The sequence below is a fragment of the Colias croceus genome, chromosome Z (assembly GCF_905220415.1).
Source record: "Colias croceus chromosome Z, ilColCroc2.1".
Lineage (NCBI taxonomy): Eukaryota > Metazoa > Arthropoda > Insecta > Lepidoptera > Pieridae > Colias > Colias croceus.
The window spans coordinates 16,647,155-16,660,393 of NC_059568.1; the positions used below are offsets into that span (position 1 = coordinate 16,647,155).

At 34.4% G+C, this 13,239-nt stretch overlaps 1 protein-coding gene across 3 annotated transcripts in view; it reads right to left on the bottom strand.

Annotated features, from left to right (window-relative positions):
• Positions 1-13,239, bottom strand: part of LOC123704944 (cAMP-specific 3',5'-cyclic phosphodiesterase 4A-like) — a 95,773-nt gene that overhangs the window by 48,070 nt on the left and 34,464 nt on the right. For all 3 annotated transcript variants that reach the window (XM_045653447.1, XM_045653448.1, XM_045653449.1), the window contains 2 exons: positions 11,160-11,341; positions 6,252-6,315 (listed from right to left, as the gene is read on the bottom strand). In XM_045653447.1, coding sequence (XP_045509403.1) covers positions 6,252-6,315; positions 11,160-11,341 — 246 coding nt within the window. The remainder of the gene's footprint in view (positions 1-6,251; positions 6,316-11,159; positions 11,342-13,239) is intronic.

Consider the following 13,239-nt stretch of genomic DNA (forward strand, 5'->3'; position numbering starts at 1 on the left):
GTTTCGAGTTAACTCGCTACAATTCGTCGAGCCGGGAGCGTTAGTCCGAAACTTTGCTTCGTTAGCGACAATCGAATGATGCGGTCGCTGAAAACTCTCGCTTTACTCACATATCGATTAACACCTGCCAATTTTACTTTTGTGCATTGTTTAATTATCCGACTGTGTTGAAAGCAGTTTGCTAAAGGTACATTTATAAAGAAAAGTTTGTTAAAGGTACAGCAGGAATAAATAAGGTGATAATTATGAAATGTAACTTATCAAAATTTAATAATAATATTCGAATGTTGGAGTCAAAAGCACTAAAAGCCGTACGAGATTTTAAAAATTTACTACAAGTTACGTTTTTAACATTAAATTAGGGGTTCTAAGATCACGTTTCTTTTCTAACAACAACGTAACATAATATCCTCAAGCCCTAAATCATCAAAGAAACCACACCAATAATCCTGCCCACTGAAAAGTAAGCTTATTAATTATACATTAGCCCCATATAACCAATATTTGGTTAACGCCCACTATTCCCTTTCAATACATAATTTACCACGCGTTGATCATTTACAAACTGCTATAGTATCTACGGTAATTGGTTTCGGGTTAAAAGCTATCGGCTTCATATTATGCAGTTAATAAATCTCTCTCCAACGCGTTTTAATGAAGGTTACACAATAATGATGAGCGGGATTTAAAATTTATACATAAAATAGAAAGCTGAAGAGTTTTTATGAACTCGCTAATCTCAAGTACTACTAGAGAGATATCAAAATTTCTTTCACCAATCCTTGGTACATATAGGCTTATATATTATGTACTGGGGCTGACCATAAGTGCTCTAAAAAAACTAAGTATTTAATGTGAATACAGATATATCATTATGTATAAACTAACTTTCCGTCCGCGACTCCACTCGCGTGCACTTCACGAAATCGCGTGACAACTGTCTATACCTACACGTTTCCACACTTTTTTCCCTTCACGTTTTGATTTCGCGTAAAGAAATGGACGTCCTCTACGTTTATTTTGCAACCTATCTATATAAACTTATTCTTATGCATACAGCGAAGAAAATGTAAAAAAGTTGTTATTTAGAAAGAAAGAAAGATCATAATATTATTTACGCACTTTTATATAAGTATGAGAAAATACTGAAACAATACACTAAAATAAAACATAAATTGATTATGAGAATATGATTAAAATTTGCGTGTTCAAGTTTATCTTATGAAAAAGAACTTGTAAACCTAAGTACCTAAAATGTATTAAATTTTAACCACTCCTTTAATTTCACAAGACATCTTATATCCTGTGTGAAGTTTCCAAACTTTAAGCTACGAGAAATTATATTCATATTCAATAGGCAAATGGAACGAATGTTATATAACTTTGTTGTTTAACTGAATAGGATATATGCATTGAGAGAATTAATGAGAAATAGTATTTTAATATCATATTATAAACTATAAAGCATTCGAAAGCGCACGTTCGAATCCTACTAATAAATTAATGATACTATAATGTATAAAATAATTTATTCAAAGCTGGAACTTGTTGGCTAATAAAGAATGTATGTATTTTGAAATTGGTAGAATTAGAATGCAAAACATTAACAGTAGAATAATAATACAAGATGCAATAATGTATGGATCCTTTCAATTCGAAAATTTCGGGGAAAAAATCTTTGGCTTTATCCTTGTCCTGACAATAATGTACACTATTAATTATGAATTCACTAGCGGTCCGCCCCGGCTTCGCCCGTGGTACATATTAACGTTTTCTCTACATAAGAACCATCCTCGTACTTCAAGGAATATAATAAAAAAAGAATTATCGAAATCGGTTCAGCCGTTCTCGAGTTATGGAATTACAACGAAAAGTGGCATTGATTTTTATATATTAGATTAATTATTTACAATTACAGTTATATACATTTCTGAAATTATTTTGATAGATAACGAACTACTCTTAGCCATAGTCATTTCTACGAACAGTAACGTAAAGAAACGAATTGATTAGATTCGCTTGCGCTAAACGTTCAGCTTATTGAAATCTTTATTTTGTTAAAATATCAATAGGCTCGTTAGGGTTCAGTGGAAAAACTCTTCAGTATGAATAGCAGAAAAGCCATTTTTAATTGGCGAGCCGAGTGCTTCGTCGAAATTGTTTGCAACTGGCCTAATCCATTCAAACTCTGTAAATTGTGATGTTAATTGCGAGGGGAATCTAAGACTCGTGTAGCGTATATTCATATGCGGGTGAACTTAACAACGAACATTACTTTTGTATTGTTTAAAATGTACGTAAATTTGACGACAAGGCATTTTTCTACGGTAGGATTTCTACGGATTTTTAAAAATTATTACAGACTAAAATAGAACCTCATTTTATTCAGGTTGCATCACTCTTAAATTCAGTCCTCGCCGTTATAACTTCGAACAGTTTTTCTGAAGTAATTATACAATTAACAATAACATTATTAGCTACAGCAGCTAAACACCTGATCATTATTTAATAAATTCAAATAAAATATCTCCATCTAAAACAGGATAATACTATAATGTAATCCAATTCTAACGACGGCGAGCACGGTCTCGGAGAATCTGTGTTTTATTTAAAGACTTATTATTTTATAGATCTATCTAAACTGTTTATTTCTAAATTATATCTTAATAATTTTAATAGCTAAAACAACTGCTGATTGGATGATGATTAACTTCCACTTAAATTTTAATATTCCACATATAAATACATATAGGTATATTTATTATTTATATTAAACAAAAATTGCACTTGCTACAAAAAAAATAAAAAATAAACACCTAATTGAAAGTAGATTGAAACATATCAATAGCACGTTAGTTGATACAAACACCTACATTAGTTACTGATAACGCACATTACGCTCGTGCGCCACTTCAAGATTGTCACGCACTTTTGACCGCGATTGAACGCCGCATTGTTTACCTTATTTTGGCACCATTATAACACGTTCATGATTAAATTATCTCGATACATATCAAGCTCAAAAATCAAACTTATACTTATTAGATCTACTTCAGAAGGACTTCCGTATAAGCAGTGAGATAGTGATATTTAACACAGCATAGAAAAACAAAATCTACAGAGAGCTGAAAATATCTCTGCAATTTCCGTTTTAACCCATTGAGCCCCAAGCGGCCCGATCGGTCCCAGACACAATATATTTTCTATTGTCTGTGGTTCCGGGGCCTGAGTTATTAAATAAAAAACGTCAACTTTACATTTTAATTCTTCATATATTATAAAAAAATATGCTAGAGTAAAAAGTATTGAAAAGAAAAAAGCTACTGATATTATATTTTCCACTGATGTTGGAAAATGTTTAAATATTATAATAATAGGATATTTAATAAAGATGAAACTGGAAAAAATAACAAAACGAACCATTAGAGTAAATGAATATAGATCACATTTATGCTTTCAGTTTAGTTATGTAGAGCATTGTTAGAGCATTTATAAATAATGAGCATGAATTCTACATTATTTTAGATTGTAATTTAACAATAACACTACTGCGTACATACTTCATATTATTAAATATGGATAATCAGTTAAAGGTTCCTGGTAGAGAATGAGAATCTACCACACAGGTAGGTTTCACTGCCTTGCAATTTTACCAATTCATCTCAAAATATCGTACATTTCTATTCCGCCGTTCCTAATTACTACAGTACGAATGTTTTGAACGAGATCTGTCAAAATTTCGAGTGGCGAGCGATAAAGCGCCAAGATTGAACATAAGATTTCAACACAGTAACGATAACGTCGACGAGCGGTGATTCTTGTGTCTTGATTATTCATTAACGCGCTCGTAGTTAGCGACCGTCGTGCCGTGAATTATAATAAGCGACGGTTTATGACGAGTCAACGGGAGCCGCTCGATGCTGAGATTGCGCAAGTGACTGTCGCCGCGTCACATCCATTGTTGTAAGTACTGTAGGTCGCAGCTGCCGTCTTGCATATGCCTATGTCCCTTAGATTGAAAACCGCTATTTCAGCTTCATATAAAATCTACAAACGCAGCTCATTTTAGCAACTGAAATTCCTATACTTCATTCAAGGTAAGCTTATTAAATCTTAAGACATGTACGTTTGTACGTAAGAACCTGAATAAAGCTCACCTAGCAATTTCTCGTACCACACACAATAACCGAAAGCTTATTAAAAGCTCGTTAAGAAACCTCCAAAGCATTCGTAGATTTGAGGTACGCGTGAAAATATGTTCCCGCTTTAATATGGAGCTTATTAATAGGAAGACAGAAACCGAGACATTCCTTGGTTCTGTCGGAAGCGCGCAACGAGACTGTTGAATGGATTTAAATGCTCTATGCGAGAACATTATTATTAATACTGCACTGAAAACACTCATTTACCTACTATATTATCTACTTATTTAAATACATTGCGAACTCAAAAGGTAAGCTTATTGGAGAGCTGTTATAATTTGATTGTAATCGAGTGACATTGTGCTATAGGAACAGGTATGGATCTATAAGACGCGGGAATAGCCAATCTTAAATTTCATGTGTTAATTTAGGAACATCCACTCTCTTAACGCTCCTAGTATAACTAAGAATATATCGTGGTCCATTGAACATCCAGGCACAAAGATACAATCACTCTCCCGTAGCCGGCCGGGACGCATAAACGTGAACGCACACCACGGAGGCATTCCGATTTAGCAGACATTTATTTATTTAGAACTCAATTTATGTACCGCACCACTACTTCGATAAATCCATAGTGATGTTATGAAATTCCACGGTTATTGTGCTACAAATTACATTACATATTAATTCCACGCAGTACGTACGGTAATTTCGCGCAAACTCGCGCTGTTAGTTCGCGCTATTTTATTATTTCACTAAATTAACATGTACATTGAAATCGACGTACGTCCCAATAACCCGTTTATTCGCCTCTAGGCGCCTCTAGGCTGAATCTATTCAGCAGTGTTCTATTGTTTTAAAATTAATCGGGTCAAATCTCATTATTATAGGATTAATCGACCTGCAGTTTAATTAATATAATACCCATATATTATAATAAACCAATAAACCACTATTATTATCACACACGAATTAATAATCCAATTTCCTCATAGCTATGCTAATTTATTAATTTGTTCAAGATAAAAATCTATAAAATGTGTCATCTGTAATATGATAATTACAAGACAGTCGTTAACAGTTTTGTTAAAATTTCTATAGAAACTGGCTTCTTAAAAGAGAAACCATCCAGTTTTTGCCGGCTTCATCTCGATAGAATCAACATTCCAAAACCGGTGTAGGTATAATCATGACTATTCATCATTAGAATTAAAGTCTAAATGAAAAAAAAAATATTCGCAGTATATATAAATAATAAAAGAGACAATAAATGAACAGGTCTGTTTGTTTTTTTTTTAATCAAGGATACCACAAGTTAAGGCTACCTGATCAAAATTAAAAAAGAACTACTAAAGCTTAAACTTCATAGTGAAATATCGGTAGCATATTCATTATGATTATGATTTAAATATTAATTAGTATCAATAATTTTAAACTAGGTAAGTATAATTTTTAACTTATTAATTTTTCAATCGTTGGTTAAAACTTATTCATCGAATAACGTATTAAACTACCATTTCAAAAATGTATTCTAATTGTCCGTATTTGACAGATGACAGGTGACATTTTAAAATGTTCGTGTAATACTCTATTGGACGGATAAATTTTAACCAAGGATTGTAAGATCGCCCTAAATAAATGAAAAGTGGGAAAATAGTCAACAAGTATATACCTACTTAATGTTTCATAAGAGATTAGATACAAACAAAATACATTCATCGTAGGCGAAAGTTCTGAAAAATATAGCTTAATCATACCTCTGCAACTCCCTCAAGCATTTTCATCTGAAGTATCTAAATATATCCATGACACTTCAGCGAATAAATTCAAATTCAAATTAATTTATTTGCCAAAGAACATGGTATACATAGATGTCAGGAAACAATTGAGTATAAAACAGGCTTTTACTTCGAAAACTGTACACCGGCATATATTATAATAAACTAACTTTTAACCCACGATAACTATTATAAAAGGCTTTAATAAAGCTTTTCAATGGTGAAAAATGTAGTTTCTTTTTTTTTTAATATTAATGCATTAAGAACAATCAACAAACGACTTAAATACCCCATTTTTAATACTAATTTAGAAAAATAAGTTACTCACCGCCAGAGACTGTCTCCAAGGTGAAAGCGTTGAACTTCCACTGCACGGACTGCTGCAGGATGCACTGTAAAAGAGATATGGTTATCCTCTCGCACAGGGCCCACTCTGTCCCGATGTTCATTTGTGTGACAAAGGGCGCCGATACCATCGACACACGACAAGCCGTATAATCCGCTCACTCGCCTACACTATATTGGACTTGCTAATGACTAAAATTGTAGTGCCAAGTTTGGACTTCGTGCAAACTTTCAGAGAACGGAGTTCGGATAGTGCCTTCGCTTTTGTGCCACGTCACGAAGGTATTTATAAGTTGTATCTATCTATAGTAGGCGAGGTCTCTCTACTCTATTTTCGAATGTTCCAATATTTTAATGAAAATACTCATCGAGAACGATTTCAATTTCCTCTCGGTGGCATTATTTAAGCGGATTGTACGGCACGTCCACGTGTCACCTCCTAGACCTATATGTACGGCGATATTACAAAATCTCGACCCCATTAAAGCTGTGCAAGGTTTAGTGAAAAAATTAATAACTTGTGCACTGTTTCATTAAGTGAATTCTCTGGACAAAGGCTTCGCTAGATTGGATTTCTTGAAAGCGAACACGTACCTACACATACAGCTTTATATAGTTATGTCGGTGACATTTTATAGTACTTAGTACTTACACGTTCATTAAAAGGCAAAGAAAACCTTCGTAATAGCGCCGTAGAATAGATCGTTCAACATATGCGCCTGTTTCTCAATGACCGAGTAAGGCGTTATGATAAAAATGATGCCGTCTCAAGTTATTCAAAGTGAAAGAAGGAGACGTCCGGTAACTACTACGCAAGCGACGTTACTTTACGATTGTGAAACAGGCGCTAAATCATATTCGCAAAGCATTCATTGCCATATTGCCTACATGAATATTTATAAAAAGCAAATTTTTAGATAAAGTACAACAAAAATTTTGGACAACAATAGTGAAGTGAAAATAGACAGATATTTAAGCTTGGGTACTAGTCTTTTTGTTAACTCGACCACAAGACCAGCAGTGATTCCAAATGTCACTATTTATTATTATATCTTCTTTTAATACTTTTCTTGCCTCAAAGGACACGTCTTAATGTTCCTGCGCCTGATTTCTCACCGGCTGTCCTAGATTTCCCATCGGACTGAAGCCGTGAAATAGTGCGCTTACAGTAAGTACCTACTTGAGCGCACAGTCTATGGTTTTCTCTTTAACATCCTAGTGATGAGCTATCTATCAATATGATATAAAATGCATTTTCAAACAACACAATATAAAATAATTGTAACTATCCAGTCGGTTCAGAGAATCGTTAGAATATATATCATATCCATCATTAATTTGTGAGTATTTAATACTAAAAACTATTTAAACTAAAACCCAAATAGAAAGAGGTAAAAATAATATTCGCATCGATATCAAAACACAAGCGAATGTCAACGGCCTTACGGCGATACGATTGGCACACACAGCTAGACTTGGCGCTCTATCAATGACCAAAATGCATCGTGAAATTATTCCTGCTTTTGTCAACAACCCTGGACCGTTTGATGTGGGAAGAGCGCCTTTATACGCGAGGAAATAGAGGTTTCATTTGTGTGGTTTAAGCGGTCGACGCATCGCCATAGTCAACAACATTGTACGCTAATGTGCCGACTTCCTCACGAAAGTAGTGATGTGTGACACTAAATTATCGCATTTTACCGCTTACTTTTGGGACTCGAAACAAAACATAAAATATAATTTCATTACGCACGCACACAGGTATTCCGTGAATTTATACATCCAGTATCCGATAAAATGTAATGTATTTCAATATGAAAAGCCCTCAAAATGTTGCATATTTCCGTAACAATAATAAATTGAATTACTCGTGTTGAGAATTTTGTATTTACATTAACGTAAAATAAGTAACAGTTTATTAAATAACTGCATATTGTAACAATTGATTATAACATGTAATCAAATTTGCCATAGTTTACCAGAAAATATTTTCATTAAAAAATATAATAGTTTGCCCAATCCATGTTAAAGCTCAGTATAAATATTAAGATTCTTTTCCAAATATGTTCTAGAATTATTAACACTATTAACGAAGCTAAAAAAAGCACCTATTGATCTCCTTATCTCACGAATTTCATTATAATAACGACCCTGTTTTTAAATAGATAAGGCAGGGCGGCCATAATTAATTTATAAGCAATTATCGAGTTACCGATGAAAATGCAATTAAACCGCGTCCAACAATATCTTGCATAACGCGTGTAAACTTATATTTATTGGAAATTAAATCTTATAGAGCCAATCTTTCAAGAGAAATCTCTCGATAGCAGGTCCGGAAAACCCATTGCTAATAATATGACGGATCGAATCTCTTTATCACGGTCTGAAATTAAGAACGGACATACAGTTGAAATCCACAAAAATATGGAATGGAAATTTAAATCGGAAGACACGATATAAAAGTCCATTTTAAGAAATCTATTGAAGCCGAGGCTAGAAATCATTCAATTCTTTGAAATCTAGATATTACTTCTATATTTATTCTACTTCGAATCTAGCGAAGCTTCCTTACTTTGCATAAAATTACGAGTTTTCTAACAATCAATTCTTCCCCGAGTCAATTTCGGTGTCAATTTCCTTTTGGATATCTTGCGCTATTTAGAATGCATTTTTGCTCGAGTAAATAGATTTTAGAGTCGTAAAATGGCTACCGAATAAGAGACAGGGTTCCTGTCCCATTTTGCATTAGCGCAGATAATAAAGCATTGTTACCTCGGGCATCTCCACTTGTGAGAATATTGTGCGCCAGTTGGGTTGGAATATCGTGTAAGCCCCGAATGGGGCGGCTCAAACATGGACGCCAACGGAACCTAACCATGTTTCGGAAACGTCGAGTGAACATGCATCACAACATTACATTTCATAAGCATGAAATGTGGGAAACTACATTAATGTAGCATATAAATTATTTAAATACTCAAGTATAAAAACCAATCTATCCATTATTGTATTACGCGAGTCTTAATCGGATTATCATAATCTGCTTACAACAGCTTTTATAAAAGATGTGTTAAAATAAAAATTATAAAATATTAAAATATCGTACGATAGTTCGTCACATCACTACTATGACCAATTCGCCAGTAAACACATAAATAGTTCGTATTATTAATGGTGTTTCGTGACGCTTTATTCTTATGAAAATAAGCTAAGCGCTACGGTTAATTTACGCGAACGATCAGTAATATTCGCGCTTTGGCCGCAGCCGCGTAAACAAATATATCTTGCGCTTTACTGCTAATGGCTTCATTGATGCACTTCTCTGCCGCTACTTTTGATAACAATGGAGACGTATGCGCCAACGCCTAAATGATACAGTGAAAGTATTTAAAAGATTAACCTTTCTATTGAGTGACTACTAAAATCTATATCTCAAAAATAAATCCCCTTATTTATTATAATTGTACCGTATTAAGTACTTTTCACATGTTAATACTCAAATAGGATTAAATACAAAACTCTTTATAGTACATAAATACTATTCACGGTTTTAATCCGCTTTACTATACGTTGAGCTAGAATTTCAGTGTGAAATATTTTAATGGAATAAATATAAACATTAAGCGCATTAAAAACTTGCACACTCTAATGGATAGGTAACATGATAAAATTATATTCATGGCTGATACACACTCTTTCCAATATTAGCCCCAATCCTAATCGCATGCTAATATTTCGTCCTGAATATGAATCTCATTTCGGATTCGCAATAGATCTACTTTTATATATAATAGCAGCTGTTATTATTAGCGGCGTATGTTACTTATCATAGCGGCCGCGGCGCCCGCGTGTTTACTGCAGAATATCTCTATCATATCTCGCACTAAACTGTAAGAAGCCGGCGAGCGTCGGCCGTCGCCTTGAGTCGCATCTCCGCTGGCGTCGTTAACAAGCCGCACATGCCCGTGGCCCATGCCACCTCATGAATACTAACAAATGACATTAAAATTTGACAGCCGACTTATCGAAGGACAGCGTAATGACCAAAGCGAATAGAATGAAGCCGTGACGATACGCGTTTTCCTTTGTTTCGAGCGCTCGTCTTAAAAGTTTTATAAAATGTGGCCAAAGGATTTTCCATTGTTGCGAAAAATTCAAAACAAGACACCGACGTTGTACTTTCGCTAATTTGCTGGAACGGGCGAAACAAAATATCTAAGATGACAACGATCTTTGAGAGAGAGCCCTAGAGCGAACATTTCTTCATTTAAAAATATATTTTAAATAAACTTAGCTAAAAGCTGCAAAAAACAAACAGCATAAACAATTCAAAGGATTTTAATGAATAAGTAAAAATTAAATAATTAAAAACATTTCATGGTAAAATTATCAGCTTTAAACTTATTTAAAACACTTTATAACAATAATTATAAGCGATTAAAAAAAAGTGTTTTATGCATAGCTTTTTCTGTTAGTTTCATCAATAACTAAAAAAAATCTACGTGAGTTTTTTTATAATGCAATAATAGATAGTTTAAATATCAAATGAAGCAAACCTGTACAATAGTTTTGGATAAAATTTAACAAATATACAGTTCATATATGAAAGCATAAGATTCCTTGTATGTGTATAGGTTTTAGCCGGTCTAGATATTAGATAATGAGCGCTTAGGTTGATATCAATTAGAAATAAAGAAAAGAAAACAAGACTAAAGTAAAACAAAACACATCCCACCAAAGCAAGACACACAATAATCAAAACCTTCGCTGCACAACAAAATTCCATCGCCGCATCGCAACGTATCAATAAAAAAACGCGTTGCGAAATATGGACTTACATGAACGACTACATACGAGCGCGGTACATTCGTCAGTCACTGTGTCCACTTGCCTTGACTTGTCCGAGGAGCAGGTCGTCAAGCAGCCCCGTCTCCTGACAGAGGGAGCGCGTGAGGAGCCGCTTCTTGCGCCGCTTGTGCATGGTGAGGAAGCGGCCGGTGCGCACCAGCCGCCGCGCCATGTCATCTAGCTCGCCCGGATCCATGGCGTGGCGTCGAGGTTGTTCCACTTGAACTGAAACAATAGTTACTGGTTAGATACAAGTAGAGACACGTTTGTATTGAAGGCAACAGCAGGATGAAAAGTGTTCTTAAGCGACATCAACGTAGGCGGCAACGCGGGGTGTTGTCTGCATTGTAGAAAGTTACGTTTAACTAAGGGATATAGGAATCCCATATAATGACAGGTGCCTGTCTCAAATCGTACAAACTAGCTAACACTTTAATGATTTATTAAAAACAACTGAGGGATAATATTACGTAATCTGTAGTTCAAAAAGTATCAAATTTAACGCTGTTGCTGTAATGTACAATTTAATTGAAGTTTGGCGCTACAACACATCTCTAACGACAATTATACACACGTCAAGGTATCACATTAGAAGTTGAGCAAGTTGCAGAGTTGTGTAGTTCTCTAACAAGCTAACAGTTGCCGTGATACGTCACACGTGTACAGATGTTTGGCTGCATTCATACGCCATTGTAAATTGTACATCATAAGTTGTATCGTAACACAGCGAAACTTTGTGGTAGTGTCAAGATCGAAGAAGGGTATTGATGTAAAGAACTGTTATAATATTATGCTTTATGTAAATCTTAACTTTTATCAGAGTATATTTCTATGTTCGAATGTTTGTATTTCTCACCGAGCAATATAATAATTAAATTTCTAGTAATTTTCTATCCAACTGCCACAAACATTGAGTACTAAGAACGTCACTGTAAATTCATCTATTTCACAAAACACACAAGAGCGCAGCTTGTTTTAACTTCCATTTTAATTCAATTCAGTTGCAAGCTCGTCCAAGTTTCGGACCATCGTCTATTTGCTGAGTTCGGACGTCTATAGAAAGTCTCTAACTCTCAATCCGCAGTTCAGTTTAGATAACATATTAATTAGCGCGATTCATAGCCTAGGAAATGTTATGTTCCAAGTGGCTGAGATTGTAACTCAATAATAAACTCAAGTGCCTCTTACAATTGCAAACACACTCTAACTTAATCTAAATTGTAAGATGTTAAACCTTGTAATACACTTTAAAATTTACTGTAGTTACTTAAATAATGAATGAACTAAAATTACAAACACACAAAGCACAACGAAAAAAGAAACCAGTCCAATTGAAGAAAAGCATCCTTAAAAACGAAACAACAACCCGTTTATAAATGCGTCTAATTTGTTCACACTAGACTTTATTACAAAAACTAAAGCGTGAAAAAAATCGACAGCACGTCTGATAACTACCTGGCATTCTCAAAACCGCACTATCCCGTATAATTAAATACAAGAATATATCACATAGGAACTAACACAGACCTGCCTCGCCACCAACTGATGCCGATAAAGGAAAATTACTGTTCAAGAAAAGAATCGCATTCGTTACCGTCACGGCTCTTATTAAATGTGTAATTACATCTGAGCGGGGAAACGTATTGAGAATCGAACAACCCGATCGCTTTTCTTTTGGTTAATGAGGTAGACGTGGATAAGTGTTATTCTATTATTAAAGGGATTCAAACTAGGATTTAAGTTTATTTTACAGGATGTGGTTTACTTTCTTACTCGTATAAAGTATAATGAATAATGTGAACAGTTCCAGTGTTTAATTATATGAGCGTTATCTTTAATTTAGGGATAAAGAAAACACTTTGCCTGATGATAAGGGAAACTCAGTGATGCTCTTGTATCCAGAAGACAATTTACTTGCATGTGTCATTGCCGTCTAAAATAAAACAAAGTTCCGCGTGCGTTATAGCAAAGTGTAACACAATGTGTTATTATTATTATTAAAGTAAATATTATTACTAGAATATTACATTTGAACATTAAATCTTTAGTCAAAACAATCCACACAACACATCAATAACTGCACGGCGACACTTGCGTGAATCATAATATAGCTATAATCGATA